This window comes from Mobula birostris, chromosome 7 (assembly GCF_030028105.1).
Source record: "Mobula birostris isolate sMobBir1 chromosome 7, sMobBir1.hap1, whole genome shotgun sequence".
In the NCBI taxonomy this organism is placed as follows: Eukaryota; Metazoa; Chordata; class Chondrichthyes; order Myliobatiformes; family Myliobatidae; genus Mobula; species Mobula birostris.
In genome coordinates this window covers 171,449,353-171,467,411 of record NC_092376.1, presented here as the reverse complement: position 1 = coordinate 171,467,411, position 18,059 = coordinate 171,449,353, and the positions used below count along the sequence as shown (strand labels likewise).

The 18,059-nt window shown below is 47.0% G+C and overlaps 1 protein-coding gene across 1 annotated transcript in view; it reads right to left on the bottom strand.

The window, feature by feature from the left end:
• larp1 (La ribonucleoprotein 1, translational regulator) overlaps positions 1 to 9,798 on the bottom strand; it is a 180,930-nt gene extending 171,132 nt beyond the window's left edge. The window contains exon 1 of the mRNA XM_072264084.1: positions 9,383 to 9,798. Within this exon, the coding sequence (XP_072120185.1) occupies positions 9,383 to 9,728 (346 nt within the window). The 5' untranslated portion in view covers positions 9,729 to 9,798. The remainder of the gene's footprint in view (positions 1 to 9,382) is intronic.
• Between the last annotated feature and the right edge of the window lie 8,261 nt (positions 9,799 to 18,059).

The following is an 18,059-nucleotide window of genomic DNA, read 5'->3' as shown; positions in this document are numbered from 1 at the left end:
TGTTAAGCAGCCTCATGTGTGGCACCTTATCAAACGCCTTCTGAAAATCCAAATAAATGACACCCACTGCCCCTCCTTTGTCCACCCTGCTTGCTACTTCCTCGAACAACTCTAACAGATTTCTCAGGCAAGAAGAAGAGGGAGTTGTATGAAATGTATAGGAAACAGGGGATAAATCAGGAGCTTGAGGAGTATAAGAAGTGCAAGAAAATACTTAAGAAAGAAATCAGGAGGGCTAAAAGAAGACATGGGGTTGCCTTGGCAGTCAAAGTGAAGGATAATCCAAAGAGCTTTTACAAGTATATTAAGAGCAAAAGGATTGTAAGGGATAAAACTGGTCCTCTTGAAGATCAGAGTGGTCGGCTTTGTGCGGAACCAAAGGAAATGGGGGAGATCTTAAATAGGTTTTTTGCGTCTGTATTTACTAAGGAAGCTGCCGTGAAATCTATGGAATTGAGGGAATCAAGTAGTGAGATCATGGAAACTGTACAGATTGAAAAGGAGGAGGTGCTTGCTGTCTTGAGGAAAATTAAAGTGGATAAATCCCCGGGACCTGACAGAGTGTTCCCTCGGACCTTGAAGGAGACTGGTGTTGAAATTGCGGGGGCCCTGGCAGAAATATTTAAAATGTCGCTGTCTACGGGTGAAGTGCCGGAGGATTGGAGAGTGGCTCATGTTGTTCCGTTGTTTAAAAAAGGATCGAAAAGTAATCCGGGAAATTATAGGCCGGTGAGTTTAACGTCAGTAGTAGGTAAGTTATTGGAGGGAGTACTAAGAGACAGAACCTACAAGCATTTGGATAGACAGGGGCTTATTAGGGAGAGTCAACATGGCTTTGTGCGTGGTAGGTCACGTTTGACCAATCTGTTGGAGTTTTTCAAGGAGGTTACCAGGAAAGTGGATGAAGGGAAGGCAGTAGATATTGTCTACATGGACTTCAGTAAGGCCTTTGACAAGGTCCCGCGTGGGAGGTTAGTTAGGAAAATTCAGTCGCTAGGTATACATGGAGAGGTGGTAAATTGGATTAGACATTGGCTCAATGGAAGAAGCCAGAGAGTGGTGGCAGAGAATTGCTTCTCTGAGTGGAGGCCTGTGACTAGTGGTGTGCCACAGGGATCAGTGCTGGGTCCATTGTTATTTGTCATCTATATCAATGATCTGGATGATAATGTGGTAAATTGGATCAGCAAGTTTGCTGATGATACAAAGATTGAAGGTGTAGTAGACAGTGAGGAAGGTTTTCAGAGCCTGCAGAGGGACTTGGACCATCTGGAAAAATGGGCTGAAAAATGGCAGATGGAGTTTAATACTGACAAGTGTGAGGTATTGCATGTTGGAAGGACAAACCAATGTAGAACATACAGGGTTAATGGTAAGGCACTGAGGAGTGCAGTGGAACAGAGGGATCTGGGAATACAGATACAAAATTCCCTAAAAGTGGCATCACAGGTAGATAGGGTCGTAAAGAGAGCTTTTGGTACATTGGCCTTTATTAATCAAAGTACTGAGTATAAGAGCTGGAATGTTATGATGAGGTTGTATAAGGCATTGGTGAGGCCGAGTCTGGAGTATTGTGTTCAGTTTTGGTCACCAAATTACAGGAAGGATATAAATAAGGTTGAAAGAGTGCAGAGAAGGTTTACAAGGATGTTGCCGGGACTTGAGAAACTCAGTTACAGAGAAAGGTTGAATAGGTTAGGACTTTATTCCCTGGAGCGTAGAACAATGAGGGGAGATTTGATAGAGGTATATAAAATTATGATGGGTATAGATAGAGTGAATGCAAGCAGGCTTTTTCCACTGAGGCAAGGGGAGAAAAAAAACCAGAGGACATGGGTTAAGGGTGAGGGGGGAAAAGTTTAAAGGGAACATTAGGGGGGGCTTCTTCAGACAGAGAGTGGTGGGAGTATGGAATGAGCTGCCAGACGAGGTGGTAAATGCAGGTTCTTTTTTAACATTTAAGAATAAATTGGACAGATACATGGATGGGAGGTGTATGGAGGGCTATGGTCCGTATGCAGGTCAGTGGGACTAGGCAGAAAATGGTTCGGCACAGCCAATAAGGGCCAAAAGGCCTGTTTCTGTGCTGTAGTTTCTATGGTTCTATGGTTCTAAGATTTCCCTTTACAGAAACCATGCTGACTTTTACTTATTTTATCATTAGTCTCCAAGTACCCAGAAACCTCATCCTTAATGATGGACTCCAACACTTTCCCAACCACTGAGTATCGGCTAACTAGCCTACAATTTCCTTTCTTCCTTCTTAGAGAGTGGAGTGACATTTGCAATCTTCCAGTCCTCCGGGACCATGCCAGAATCAAGTGATTCCTAAAAGATCATGACCAATGCATCCATTATTTCTTCACCAACCTCTCTCAGGAAACAGGGATGTAGTCCATCTGGTCCAGTTGACTTACCCAGCTTAAGACCTTTGAGCTTGTCTAGCTCTTTTCCCTTTGTAATAGTAATGGCACTCACGGACCTCTGGCACACTGCCAGTGTCTGCCACAGTGGGGAGAGATGCAAGGTACCCATTAAATCCATCTGCCATTTTTTTGTTCCCCATTGCTACCTCACGAGCATGATTTTCCAGTGGACCAATATCAACTCTGAACTCCCTTTTACTCTTTATATAACTGAAAAAACTTCTGATATTCTGCTATATATTATTGGCTAGTCTGCCCTCATATTTCATCTTTTCCCATCTTTTTAGCTTTTTTGTTGCCTTTTGTTGGATTTTAATCCCAATCATCTAACTTCCCACTCACTTTTGCTACCTAATATGCCTTTTCCTTGGCTTTTATGCAGTTCTTAATTTCCTCTGTCAGCCATGGTTGCCAGCCCTGCCATTTGAGAACAACTTCCTCTGTGGGACATGTCTATCCTGCACCTTGGGACCTATTCCCAGAATCTTCAGCTGCCTCGGCTCTGCCATCATCCCCCCCAAGTTTCCTCCTCCAATCCACCTGGACAAGCTCCTCTCTCAGGCCTCTGTAATTCCCTTTATTCCATTATGATACTGATACATCTGACTTCTGCTTTTCCCTTTCAAATTGCAGTATGAATTCGATCATATTGAATGAACCCTTCTAAGGATTCCCTAACAAGATCTGGGTTATTACACAACACCCAATATAAGATAGCCTTTCCCCAAGTAAGCTCAAGCACAAGCTGCTCTAAAAATCCATCTCAAAGGCATTCAACAAATTCTCTCTCTTGTGATCCGACACCAACCTGATTTTTCCAATCTTCCTGGACATTGAAGTCCCCCATTACAATTGTGTCATTACCCTTATTATATGTCTTTTCCAGCTCCCTTTGCAATCTGAACCCCACATCTTGGCTACTTTCTGGAGGCCTATATACGAGTCTTATAATGGACTTTTTACCCTTGCTGTTACTTAACTCCACCCACAAAGATTCACATTCTCTGACTCTATGTCATCTCTTTCTAAAGATGTAATTCCATCTCTTACCAACAAAGCCACACCAACACCTATGCCTTCTTACCTGTCATTTTGATACAAAGTATATCGTTTGATGTTAAGCTCCCAAATATGGCCATTTTTTAAGGCACTAATCAGCAATGACCACGTGTTACCGACTAATCTCTAATTGTGCCACGAGTTCGTCCGCCTTATTCTGAATGCTAGGCGCGTTTAAATATAGCACCTTCAGTCCTGCATTCTTAGCCCTTTTCAATTTTGCCTCTGCAGTACAAATTAACCTTCTGCTCTGTCTGCATTTGTACGCAAATCATTGGCTTGTTCTTCCTTACATTCGTGTTACATACATCATCTACCTGTAAGCCTGCTGGCTCATCCTCAACTCTATCATACTGGTTCCCATCCCAATGCCATATTAAACCATCTCCAACAGCCCGAGTAAATCTGCCCGCAAGAACATTGGTCCCCCTTGGATTCATGTGCAACCTGCCTCTCCTGCCCCAGAAGAGGACCCAATGATCCAGAAATCTGAATCCCTTACTCCAATTCTTCAGCCACACATTTATCTGCCATCTTATTCTATTCCTATCCTCACTGTCACGTGGCACAGGCAGCAATCCTGAGATTACTACCTCTGAGGTCCTGCTTCTCAGCTTCCTTCCGAACTCTTTTTTCAGGACCTCCTCCTTTTTTCTACATATGTGTCCACTATGAGAAAAATACTAAACAAGAATGGTGTTCATGGAAGGACACCACAGAGGAAAGCACTGCTCTCCAAAAAAAAACTGCTGCAGGCCTCAAGTTTGCAATAGATGTTCCACAACACTTCTGGGACAATGTTCGGTGCACAGATGAGACAAGTTGGACTTTCTGCAGAAATGCACACCATGACTTTTGCAGGAAAAAGGGCACTGCATACCAACACCAAAACCTCATCGCAAATGTGAAGCATTGTCGAATGAGCATCATGGTTTGGGGCTGCTTTGCTGCCTCAGGGCTTGGACAGCTTGCAATCGTCAAGGGAACAATAAATTCAAAATTGCATCAAGACATTTTACAGGAGTACATCAAGGTAGTAGTCTGTCACCTAAAGCTTAATAGAAGTTGGATGATACAACAAGACAATGACCCGAAACACAAGAGTGAATCAACAAGAGAATGGTTTAAAAAGAAGAAAATTCCTGTTTTGGAAAGGCCAAGTCAGTGTCCAGACCTTAACCTAATTGAGATGCTGTGACATGACCTGAAGAGGGCTGTTCATGCAAGGTATCACAGAAATATTGAGGAACTGAAACAGTTTTGTATGGAGGAATGGTTTAAATTCCTCCTCACCATTGTGCAAGCCTGATCAGCAGCTGCAGGGAATGTTTGGTGGAGACTTTCTGCTAAAGGAGGTTCTACCAGTTACTCAATACAAGGGTTCACGTATTTTCCCAGCCTGGACTGTGAATGATTAAACAATATGTTCAATAAAGACGTGAAAAGTACAATTGTTTGTGTTATTAGTTTAGGCAGATTGTGTTATTATTGTGACTTAGATGAAGATCAGACCACATTTTATGAGGAATTAATGCAGAAAAGCAGCCATTCATGATGTTTGGTTTTCCTCTCGTAGGAAGTAATGGCCTGCAAACCGTCTGACCTGACGTGCATCTGATTCCAACTCTAACCTCAATGGGAATTGTTTTTTTCCCCCCACTCTTAAAATAACCTTCCGTAGGTCATACCCAGACTTCAAAGGTTCATCCAAGCACCTCCTAAATGCTATTAGAGATTCTGCCTGTACCATATTCCAGGCAGGTACTCAAAACTTTTCAGGTGACAAAGGTCTCGCTCAAAACCTCTACCCTATGTCTCTAATGTCCAGTTTTACCCAAATAATAACTCTCTGAAAATGGCAACGCAAGTGGATAGGGATTCAGCATGCTTTCCTTCCTAGGTCAAGGCACAAAACACTGATCTGTAGGGGGCTGATAGGTGACCTTATGGATGTTAATTAAATTATGAGCCGTGCAGATAAGCTAGTCAAAACCCTTTGCTCTTGGACAGTGGTTCCCAACCTGGGATCAATGGACTCCTCGGTTAATGGTAGGGGTACATGGCATAGAAAAGGCTGGAGTGATGAGTCTAAAATGAGAGAACACAGGCTTATGGTCAGTGGGAGAAATTCAAGGGTAATCTGGGGAGCAAGATGTGTGCACAGAAAGAAGGTAGTGGGTATGAACTATGGATTTTAAAAGGCATTTGGATAGGAGAATGATACAGGTCCAATGCGATGGAATTAGAACAGGTTTTACAGTTAGATGAATGTATTAGGCTGAAGGATTTGTTTTTTATGCCATATGGCTCTACAACTCTTATCACTGCAATTCCAAACTCATCTGTTGGTTTCCCTTTTATCCTCAAAAGATTCTAGCAAATTTGAAGTTTAATTTTCCCTTCATAAAACCATAATTCTCCTCCTGTGATTTATTACATTCTAAACTCTTTGGAAAAAAATTCCGGCATTTTTCCAGTAACAGATTTCAGATTAATTGGTATATAGTTTCTTTCTTTCCACCTGCCCTTTGTTCAATAATGGTTTCTGTTGTTTTCTAGTCTTCTGAGACACCTCCAGATTCCAGGCAATTCTACATCAGTAGCCACTTCCTTTAAGATCCTTTAAAACAATCAGATCCAGGGGACTTACCTACATTTTTAGAAAAGTACTATGTAAATTAATGATAGCTTAAACAGTAAATAGTTTTAAATTCCTCTCTTCTTATAGCCTATTGAACACCTAATACAACAGGGGTGAGTCTTGTTCTACTGCTACCAAGAACAATCCAAAACAATTGATTATTTATTTGCTGTTATTAATTGTGCAATTTCTGAGGGACCACTGTTTCCTTTAACTTCTCTCTTCATCTTTAGATGCTCTTATTGTTGCATTATCTTCTAGTTACTTTCATATTCCACATTTGCCCTTTTACTTTTCATTAACCTTTCATAATGACCAAAACTTCCCAAGCTTCTGGTCTATCACTGATTTTCTTAACATGGTATTCTATTTATTTTAATACCATCTTCTGAATTTGGTCTTCATGCATTAAGTTTGTCAAAGTCAGGATGAAGTGCAGAGGTAGTGGGGATAAACTCCCACTGCCTATTAAATGCTCCCAATGGTGTGCCTCAGTGGTGAGGAGGGCAAATGCCATGTTAGCATTCATTTCAAGAGGTCTAGAATACAAGAGCAAGGATGTGATGCCGAGGCTTAATAAGGCACTGGTGAGGCCTCACCTTGAGTATTGTGAACAGTTTTGGGCCCCTTAGGTGCTGGCATTGAGAGGATCCAGAGGAGGTTCACAAAGATGACGGGGGATCTTACTGAAACCTTTTGAATGTTGAAAGGCCTAGACAGAGTAGATGTGGAAAGGATGTTTCCCATGGTGGGAAAGTCTAGGACAGGAGGGCACAGCCTCAGAATAGACGGGAGTCCTTTCAAAACAGAGATACAGAGAAATTTCTTTCGCCAAAGGGTGGTGAACTTGTAGAATTCGTTGCCATGTGCAGCTGTGGAGGCCAGATCGTTGGCAGGGATTGATGGGTTCTTGACTGGACATGGCATCAAAGGTTATGGGGAGAAGGCCAGCAACTGGGGTTGAGGAGGGAAGAAAAAAGGGTCAGCCGTGATTGAATGGCAGAGCAGACTCAACGGGCCAGATGGCCTAATTCTACTCCACTGTCTTATGCACCTCAAAAAGCCTCCGACAACCGTCCAGCCCCTGGCCTTCGTTAGCTAAGCCCAGTGAAACACTTTCTATTGAAAGAAGCCAAGATGGCTTACTGGCACATTAAAGCCTGTCACTTCGGGCAGATGGGGCTCATTAGTCATTGGTGGCAGCTCATCTAGAAGGAAAACTCTGATCTCAAACCTCCGCTGCCTTGTGGCTATACCACTCATGGCCAAGTGTTTGGAAGTAAACCCTGAAGAAAGATCCAGAACTGGAGTCATGAAGGCAGTCCTATCTTGAGCTCAATGCTCACTGGCAACTCCTGCGATGCCACTGGTGCCAAACTGTATCGGTCTCTGCCTGTCATTCCTGTAGATCCATGAGCTGCATGGAGAGGGGAGCCTGTTCTCCATATTCTGCCCTGTGTATCATGTAGACAGCTAGAATACAACACCCATGGGCAACCCCAACCAAAGGAGGCCCTCATTAACTTCCAACTCATTAACATGGTAATGAATTACAACCTTGCCACCCACATCAACATTGCAGAAAATAACAATTTGGGACATCTATGTTAAAGGAACTAAAAATTGTTGCTACAGCTGCCACACACTAAATGCTCAAAGAACTCAGTGAGTCTGGCAGTATCTGTAGAGAAAAATAAACAGTCGATGTTCTGGGCCAAGGCCCATCATCAGGACTGGAAAGAGGCAGAAGCCAGAATTAAAGATGGGGGAGAAGAATAAGTACAAATGAAGAGGAAGGTGGACGGTCCCTACAGCACTTGCATGTGTGTTGCTCAAGATTTCCAGATCTGCAAAATCTCCTGTGGCTAAATGCCATCTTTGTTTTCAAAGATCAAAAATCAACTTTATTCACTATGTTTTGTTCTTACCGTGCCACAAGATTAATAAATCTCATTTGGTGGAAAAGGACCATGCTCTAAAAGCTTTTCCTTCATGAATACTTTTGCCTGTATTGACAATCCCAAAAAACATCCATTTATAAAAGAATTCCATAAGAACCAAAGACAGGTACAGCACAATATACAAATCATTTTCCCTTTGCAGAACACAGCGCAGTTTACACTGCCTGGATTCAGTCTTCCAAACCAGCAGTATGCATAGGGAAAAGCTCAGTTCAAACACTTCCAGAATCCTTCACTGAAGACCAGCATCCTTGATTTATAATCATGCAGAGGATTTACAGATTGAGATAGAACAGGAAGTGAGCAAAGGGGTTCACTGCAAAGAACAAGTCTGTTCTCCTGCCAAGTCAAAAGGGGAGGGGTGTGTTGGAGAGGGGGGAGATAGAGGTTGAGGGGGAAGGGACGGGCGGGGAGGGGTTGAGGGGGAAGGGGAGGGGAGGGGTTGAGGGGGAGGGGTTGAGGGGGGAGGGGAAGGGGCGGGGAGGGGAAGGGGCGGGGAGGGGAAGGGGCGGGGAAGGGACGGGTGGGGAGGGGTTGAGGGGGGAGGGACGGGCGGGGAGGGGTTGAGGGCGGGGAGGGACGGGCGGGGAGGGGTTGAGGGACGGGCAGGGACGGGCGGGGAGGGGTTGAGGGGGGGAAGGGACGGGCGGGGAGGGGTTGAGGGGGGGAAGGGACGGGCGGGGAGGGGTTGAGGGGGGGAAGGGACGGGCGGGGAGGGGTTGAGGGGGGAAGGGACGGGCGGGGAGGGGTTGAGGGGGGGGAGGGACGGGCGGGGAGGGGTTGAGGGGGGGGAGGGACGGGCGGGGAGGGGTTGAGGGGGGGGAAGGACGGGCGGGGAGGAGTTGAGGGGGGGAAGGACGGGCGGGGAGGAGTTGAGGGGGGGAAGGACGGGCGGGGAGGGGTTGAGGGGGGGAAGGAACGGGCGGGGAGGGGTTGAGGGGTTGAAGGGACGGGCGGGGAGGGGTTGGGGGGAAGGGAAAGGGAGGGGAGGGGAAATGTAGGGGGAGGGGAAATGTAGGGGGAGGGGGGTTGCTGGAGGGTGGAGGAGTCGATAGAGGGAGAAGGTGTTTGCAGAATAGGAGTTGTGAGTGATGTTCAAAACCAGGAGCCAGCGGCGCCCCGCCTGGATTCGGGATGTTGTGGTTTGGGTTGAGTTCCCCATCCCGGGAAACGGCCCGAACCCGGACCTCATGGGCGCCGCCTCAGTCGGTGGGGTAACGGAGAATTAATCCCGCGCTCTCTCCAGGAGCTCCACCCACGGTGCTGCTGCCCAGGTCTGGGCCTCCCGCACCCACCTGGATCGGCATCCGCGCCGCTCCCACTCACTCTTCGGGTCCACGGGTTCACCTTGGGCGGCGGAGCCTCGATAAATTCCTTCCTGCGGCCGCTGGCGACTTTCAGCTCCTCGGCGCCGTCTCCGGCCTGTACCGGTGGCTCAGGCCGGGCCTCGGGCCCAGGCTCTGCGGCAGGCCCAGGACTTGGAGTTCCCAGCTCGACGGCAAGCGCCGGCTTACTCCACGGATTGACCTTGGGGGGCGGAGCCGCCATGAGACGTTTGGTGGCGGCCTGGGGCTCGCTGTGCTCGGGGGCCGGGCCGGCGGCGCGGTGTGGTGGTGGCAGAGTCTGCACCTGTGCGGCCATGGCGCGGGCTCGGCCTGCACTCCGTGTGGCGGCGCGACACGGCCGGGGGCGCGCACGCAGCGCCACCACGTTACCAGGCGGAAGGCGATCGCGCGGACGCTCCGGGGTGTGCGCGATCTCCGGAGGCCCGTCGAACCGGTTTTGTCCACACCCTCCGCGACTTGCACCAACTCTCCCCTCCACCTCTTCGGGACAAAAAAGGGTCACCGGCACCGCCTTTCCTATCATGGGTGGAGTCTGACTGTAAGATGACATCAGGAGTATTTTTTGATATTGCAAAAGCACATGGTAACTTGTGGAGGGAAAGTATTTTGATTGTTATGAAAATTAGGAGTGAGAGGAAGGTATCTCATTTATTCTGAGTTCTTTTATTGTTTGAACGGTCTGTCGGGTAAGGTAGGGAAGGTTTATTTTGGCTTCTGTGAGCCAGAGAATGGGACCGTATAAGGTCGTAGTTGTAGACTTTTTTTGTTTAATGTTACGTTAATGACATTTTCTCTGAGATAGGTACAGGGGTCGTTTAATCACTTTTTGCAGTTGTTGCAACTTTATGCATTAGAGGTAGAACTTCCAATGTAGCTGTACTGTATAGGTTGCAATTAGCGAAAAGGGGGCAACATAGATGGGGTTTTAAGCATTTGGTAGCTAAAACACAAGTTATGTGTTTTACAAAAAGGATCAATAGACCTGCATTTGATTTGAAATTATGTGGTCAAACTCTTGAAGATGCGTCAGTGGTAAGATTTCTTGGCATTTTTGCTGGATTATAAACTGACATGGAAGCACCATATCAGTAAAATAATTGATAAATGTAAAAGAGCTTTAAATGTCCTCAGGTGTCTATGTGGGTATTGTTGGGGTGCTACACGACAATCTCTGTCGACCATTTATATTTGTTTAATTAGATCTGTACTTGATTATGGCTGTGTCGCTTATGGATCAGCTTCATCTTCAAATTTAAAACGTTTGGATGTGATACAAGCACAGGCTTTAAGACTGTTGTGGTGTAGGAAGGTCGTCCCCTGTTTCACCTATACTGGTTGAAGTGGGACAATTACCCTTACAGTTGCGGAGCTTGAAGTTGTTGTTAACATACTGGATTAATTTGAAAGGATAGAGAAATGATCAACCTGTTAAAAGTGTATTGAAAGACTGTTGGCAACATTGCAAGAAGGGTCTTTTTAGTTTAGGGTGGCTGGGTTCTTATCATGCTCGGAATATGGTTTTGCTGGATTATATTTGTCCCACTGTAGCTTTCTCAGTAAGCCAACCTTGTTTTTTTTCCAATGACTTTGTTGATTTTACGTCATGGGATTTACTGAAGTCCTAGGATCCTAATATGCCTAACAGTCTGTTGGTTAATCAATTTATTAAGGAAAATTATTGTGATATGTTAACCATTTTTTTACTGATGGATCAAAAGATAGTTCAGCTGGATATGTTGGTGTGGCTGTTTTTGTGTCTGAATTACAGGTAACAATAAAGAAAATCTTAATGACTATTTATCAGTATATACAGCAGAATTAGTTGCCATCATTTAGGGCTACTGTGGGTGGATGAAACTTGTCCTTGCAAAGTTATAATTTGTTCAGATTCACACACAGTTATGGCAAGGACTGCACACTATCGCAGACTTCAAAGCTAAATGCAGTGGAGTTTCCAACATCGATGCCTCTCTCCCGGACAAGCTAAATCTTTTTTACGCTCAATTTGATATTGCCAATAGTGAGCCCCTGAGGAGATCTGCAGTTGATGCGACCAGCAGCTTGGTTATCTCTGATGCCGAAGTACGCGGTTGTTTCTAATGGGTGGACAGTCGCAAGGCTGTGGGATCGGATGGCATCCCAGGACGAGTACTCAGGATGTATGCGACTGACTGGTGTGTTTACAGACATTTTTTATCTCTTCCGCTCCTAGTGTAGAGTGCCCTCCTGCTTCAAAACATCCACCATTGTTCCTGCACCTAAAAAGACCAAGGTAGCATATCTGAATGACTGGCGTCCTGTCGCACTCACCTCACCTCAGTAACAAGCAAATGCTTTGAGAGGCTGGTCAAGGACTACATCAGCAGCATGCTACCACCTACACTTCACCTACCGACGCAACCAGTCGACAGACGACGCAATAGCCACAGCTCTACATACCGTCCTTACACATGGAGAAGAGGAACACTTATATGAGAATGTTGTTCTTGGACTACAGTTCAGCATTCAACACTATAATTCCTTCCAGGCTTGACAAGAAGCTCAGAGACCTCATCCTCCACCCTGCCTTGTGTAGCTGGATCCTGGACTTCCTGACAGATCGCCGGCAGGTGGTAAGAGTGGGCTCCCTCACCTCTGCCCCTCTGACCCTCAACACAGGTGCCCCTCAGGGCGATGTACAAAGCCCCCCTCCTTTACTCTCTGTATACTTATCACCCACCGCTCCAATCTGCTGATTAAATTTGCTGACGACACTACATTAATTGTCCTAATCTGAAATAATAATGAGGCAGCCTACAGAGAGGAAGTCATCGCCCTGATATCATCACAGTGGTGTCAAGAAAACAACCTCTCTCTCAACGTCGCAAAATCAAAGGAGCTGGTTGTGGACTACAGGAGGAATGGAGACAGGCTAACCCCTATTGACATCAACAGATCTGGGTTCAAAAGGGTGAACAACTTTAAATTCCTCGGCATAAACATCACTGAGGATCTCACGTGGTCTGTACGTACCGGCTGTGTGGTGAAAAAAGCACAACAGCACCTCTTTCACCTACAGTTGAAGAAGTTTGGTATGGCCCCCCAAATTCTAAGAACTTCTATAGGGGCACGATTGGGAGCATCCTGACTGGCTGCATCACTGCCTGGTATGGGAACTATAATTCCCTCAATCGCAGGACTCTGCAGAGAATGGTGCGGACAGCCCAGCGCATCCGTAAATGTGAACTTCAGGACATTTATAAAGACAGGTGTGTAAAAAGGACCCGAAGGATCATTGGGGACCCGAGTCACCCCAACCACAAACTGTCCCAGCTGCTACCATCTGGGAAACAGTACCGCAGCATAAAAGCCAGGACCAACAGGCTCCAGGACAGCTTCCTCCACCAGTCCATCAGACTGCTTCATTCATGCTGACACAACTGTATTTCTGTATTCAAGTCAAGTCAAATTATATTGACTATCCTGCTGTACATAGTGTAACACACTGTAAGATTTCATTACTAAGGCTAATGTAATGGCTTCTATGTAATATTCCACTGTTAAGGTCATGGTTTCTCTGTAGCAGCAATGTTTGGGTTATGACTAGAGATAACGGGACTTTGGAATGCAGGGGCTATCCAATGGGAGAAATGTTGTTCTTTCTTCTGTGTCTGGGATCCTGGTTTTTCATGGTCTTTCGTCAGGGAGCGATGGAGAAAGGATGTGAATGGAGAGAGTTGGAAGACCACCAGACGGAGTGGACTGAGGTGTGAGGGTCCGAGGGCCGCCTACGCTCGGAAGTCGGTGACGCTCAGAGGAGGTTGATGAATAGCCGTACCAGTGAGCTCCAACAATGCACAATAGAATTTTTTCCTTAAAATGGGCGCTTTTTCTTTTTATTTTCTTTACTAACCTTCTATCCAGATTAAGATTTATAAAGGTCAGTCATTTAATTGCATACAGTGTACTGTCTGATATTTTGCGGTGCGGATCTGTAACCGGGCAACACATCACGCAGCATCCACACAAATGAGATTTCTCAGTTTGGTGGGGCCAAAAGTTGTTTTCCCCGAGACAAACACGTGCTGGCCAGGCCTGAGGGTTACAATTGTGGGGGCTACGTTCAGGATTGATTCCGTGGGATGCTGCGAGATTGCCTTGAGCATTAAGTCAATGGATTGTGTGTTTAAATCTGTACTGGTATGGATGCTGCTGCAGTAGTGCACCTCTGTGGGGTTATCGGTAACTAATGTGTGCATGTTGAAAACACAAAATAATCTGCAGATGCTGGGGTCAAACCAACACTCCCAACACACTGGAGGAACTCAGCAGGTCGGACAGCATGCGTGGAAAAGATCGGTCGACGTTTCGAGCCGGAACCCTTCGTCAGGACTGTAGAGGGAAGGGGCAGAGGCCCTATAAAGAAGGTGGGGGGAGGGTGGGAAGGAGAAGGCTGGTAGGTTCCAGGTGTAAAACCAGTAAGGGGAAAGATAAAGGGGTGTGGGAAGGGAGGCAGGGAGGTGATAGGCAGGAAAGGTGAAGAAAGAATCAGGGAAAACACAATGGGTTGTAGAAGGAAATGGAACCATGAGGGAGGTGATAGGCAGCTGGGGGCGGGGGCATAGTGACACAGGGACAGGGGGAGGGAATCACCGGAAGTTGGAGAATTCTATGTTCCTACCAAGGGGCTGGAGACTACCTAGACGGTATATGAGGTGTTGCTCCTCCAACTTGAGCTTAGCCTCATCATGGCAGTAGAGGAGGCCATGTATGGACATATCTGAATGGGAGTGGGAAGCAGAGTTGAAGTGGGTGGCTACTGGGAGATCCTGTCTGTTTTGGCGGACGGAGCGGAAGTGCTGGACGAAGCGGTCCCCCAATCTGCGTCGGGTTTCACCGATGTAGAGGAGGCTGCACCGGGAGCACCGGATGCAATAGATGACCACAACAGACTCACAAGTGAAGTGTTGCCTCACTTGGAAGTACTGTTCGGAGCCCTGAATTTTGGCTCTTCCCACTTGCTTCAGACTAAGGGTGTAGCTATGGGAACTCGCATGGGCCCTAGCTATCCCTGTCTCTTCGTTGGTTATGTGGAACAGTCTGTGTTCCAAACCTATTCTGGTACTGCTCTCCAACTTTTCCTTTGGTACATTGACGACTACATTGGTGCTGCTTCCTGCACCCTTGCTGAACTCATCAATTTCATCGACTTTACTTCTAACTTCCACCCAGCTCTCAAATTCACTTGATCTATCTCGGACACTTCTCTCCCCTTTCTTGATCTCTCGGTCTCCATCTCTGGAGACAGACTGTCCACTGACATCTTCTACAAGCCCACTGACTCTCATAACTACCTCAACTATACTTCTTCCCATCCCGTCACATGCAAAAATGCCATTCCCTATTTCCAGTTCCTCCGTCTCCGCTGCATCTACTCCAAGGATGAGGCTTTCCATTCCAGGACATCTCAAATGTCCTCTTTCTTTAAGGATCATGGTTTCCCTTCTGCTGTCATCGATGATGCCCTCACCCGCATCTCCTCCATTTCCCGCACTTCGGCTCTCACCCCATCCTTCCGCCACCACAACAGGGACAGAGTTCCCCTTGTCCTCACCTACCACCCCACCAGCCTCTGGATCCAGCACATTACCCTCCGCAACTTCCGCCACCTTCAACAGGACCCCACCACTAAGCACATCTTTCCCTCTCCGCTTTCCACAGGAATTGGTCCCTCCCCACGGATCTCCCACCTGGCACTTATCCCTGTAAGCGCAAGTGCTACACCTGTCCCTACACCTCCTCTCTTGCCACCATTCAGGGCCCCAAACAGTCCTTGCAAGTGAGGCAGCACTTCACTTGTGAGTCTGTTGGGGTCATCTATTGCACCTGGTGCGGCCTTCTCTACATCGGTGAAACCCGACGCAGATTGGGGGACCGCTTCATCGAGCACCTCCGCTCCGTCCACCAAAACAGACAGGATCTCCCAGTAGCCACCCACTTCAACTCTGCTTCCCACTCCCATTCAGATATGTCCATACATGGCCTCCTCTACTGCCATGATGAGGCTAAACTCAGGTTGGAGGAGCAGCACCTCATATACCCTCTAGGTAGTCTCCAGCCCCTTGGTATGAACATAGAATTCTCCAACTTCTGGTAAATTCCTCCTTCTCCCTTCCCCTATCCCTATTTCACTCTGCCCCCTCCCCCAGCTGCCTATTACCTCCCTCATGGTTCCATCTCCTTCTACTACCCATTGTGTTTTCCCCCATCCTTTCTTCACCTTGCCTGCCTATCCCCTCCCCCACCCCTTTATCTTTCCCCTTACTGGTTTTTCCACCTGGAACCTACCAGCCTTCTCCTTCCCACCCTCCCCTCACCTTCTTTATAGGGCCTCTGCCCCTTCCCTCTTTAGTCCTGATGAAGGATTCCAGCCCCAAACGTCGACCGATCTTTTCCACGGCTGCTGGCCGACCTGCTGAGTTCCTCCAGTGTGTTGTGAGTGTGCATGTTGAGTGGGGTGGATATTCGTAGCCCGGATGAATTGTTAGTTCGATTTTTGAGTACAGTTAAAGCTATTGGCAAAGCTGAAATTGTAGCGCAGAGTTTTGATAAAATGGCAGGCTCAGACCTTGTTTTAGTTCAGACTAGTGCTTACGTAATGGCAGTGGGACCGCCAGCGTCTATCGTTGACCCAGGTGAGGCGGGGCCTTGGCCTGTCCATACTGTCAGGGAGGAGGAGAAGGTAGCTGAGCAGGCTGAGTCACAAGTTGAGTTTCCCGTAGCTGGGGGCGGAGACTTTAAAGACAGTTCTATCGTTTCTGAGGAGGCTCATGGGGGCCTGCAAGGAGGAAGCTGGGACGAGCTTTCTGGGCACATTGTACATGCACCTGGTGTTTCAAGCTGCTTTTTGAGGATGTGCGTGCCTGCATTGGGCTGGGTACCGAATTTAAATGAGGGACTGTATGGCTCACCCAGTGGAAGCCACTGGTGGTCTGACTCAGGGAGGTAGCAAGAGTGATGGGGACCCCCAAATTTCCCGGAGTGCCTGAGGGCGAGGCCCTCTTAGTGGACGCTCCGTAAGATCTCGAGGGGGAAATCAGGATTTCCTGCTGGGGTATTGGTGAGGCCTGAGCTGCAGAAGCCCTCAGTTGTACTGGCAAGCAATGGCAGTGATTATCAGGAACACTATGAAGAGAGAGGTCACCTTCAAGCAGGGCATGCCCCGGCGCAACTGTTCCCGGTGATGGTAATGTCCAGTATCCCTGTGAGACAAGCCAGGGAGAAACTATAGGAAAAAGGGGGAAAGTTGACAGCGAAGATAGAGGCGGTTACCACTTGGCCATGACCGCAGACTGTGAGCACTCTGAGCTCGTTCCTCGGGTTCTGTGGTATATGCTGCCTTTTGCTAACTCCCCATTGATTGAGGAAGAGACTCCTGGCCGTTCTCCCATTGAGTTAGATGAGGGGGTGTGGAAGTCTCAGAGAATTAGGAGACCCCCAGATAGGCTGGCCTACGTAGCCCCAGGGGAACGGAGTGTGACCCCTACTGTGTTGGGGAACTATGTCACTGCCTTTTACACCTGGATTGGGCTTTATCTTTTGCAGGAAGGGTTGGCGAATTATCTCAACGTCATGAGGACATGATTAAATTCAGTGGGGGGAGAATGTAACACTGTAAGGTTTCACTGCTAAGGCTAATGTAATGGCTTCTGTGTAATGTTCCACTGTTAAGGTGATGGTTTCTCTGTAGCAGCAATGTTTGGGATATGACTAGAGATAATGGGACATTGGCATGCAGGGGCTATCCAATGGGAGAAATGTTGTTCTTTCTTCTGTGTCTGGGATCCTGGTTTCTCGTGGTCTTTCCTCGGGAAGCGATGGAGAGAAAGGATGTGAATGGAGAGAGTTGGAAGACCACCGGACAGAGTAGACTAAGGAGTGAGGGTCTGAGGGCCGCCTACGCTCGGAGGTCGGCGACACTCTGAGGAGGTTGATGAATAGCCGTATCAGTGAGCTCCAACGATGCACAATAGACTTTCTTCCTTAAAATGGGCCCTTTTTCTTTTTATTTTCTTTACTAACCCTCTATCCAGATTAAAATTTATAAAGTTCAATCATTTAATTGCATACGGTGTACTGTCTGATATTTTGCAGTGTGGATCTGTAACCGGGCAACACGTCACACAGCATCCACACAAATGAGATTTCTCAGTTTGGAGGGGCAAGAAGTTGTTTTCCCCAAGACAAACACGTGCTGGCCGGGCCTGAGGGTGACAATAATATTTATTATAAATTACTATAATTGCACATTTAGATGGAGATGTAACTTTAAGATTTTTACTCCTCATGTATATGAAGGATGTAAGTAATAATGTCAATTCAATTCAATTTTTCGGTTTTGATTAGCCTTAAAATAGGTCATTCTACCAGTAAGACCATAAGATATGGGAGCAGAATTAGGCCATTCAGCCCATTGAGTGCTCGGCCATTCCATAATGGTTGATCCCAGATCCCACTCAACCCCATACACCTACCTGCCTTCTCACCATATCCTTTGCTGTCCTGACCAATCAGGACACTAACAACTTCTACTTTAAATATACCCATGGACTTGGGCCTCCATCGCAGTTTGTGGCAGAGCATTCTA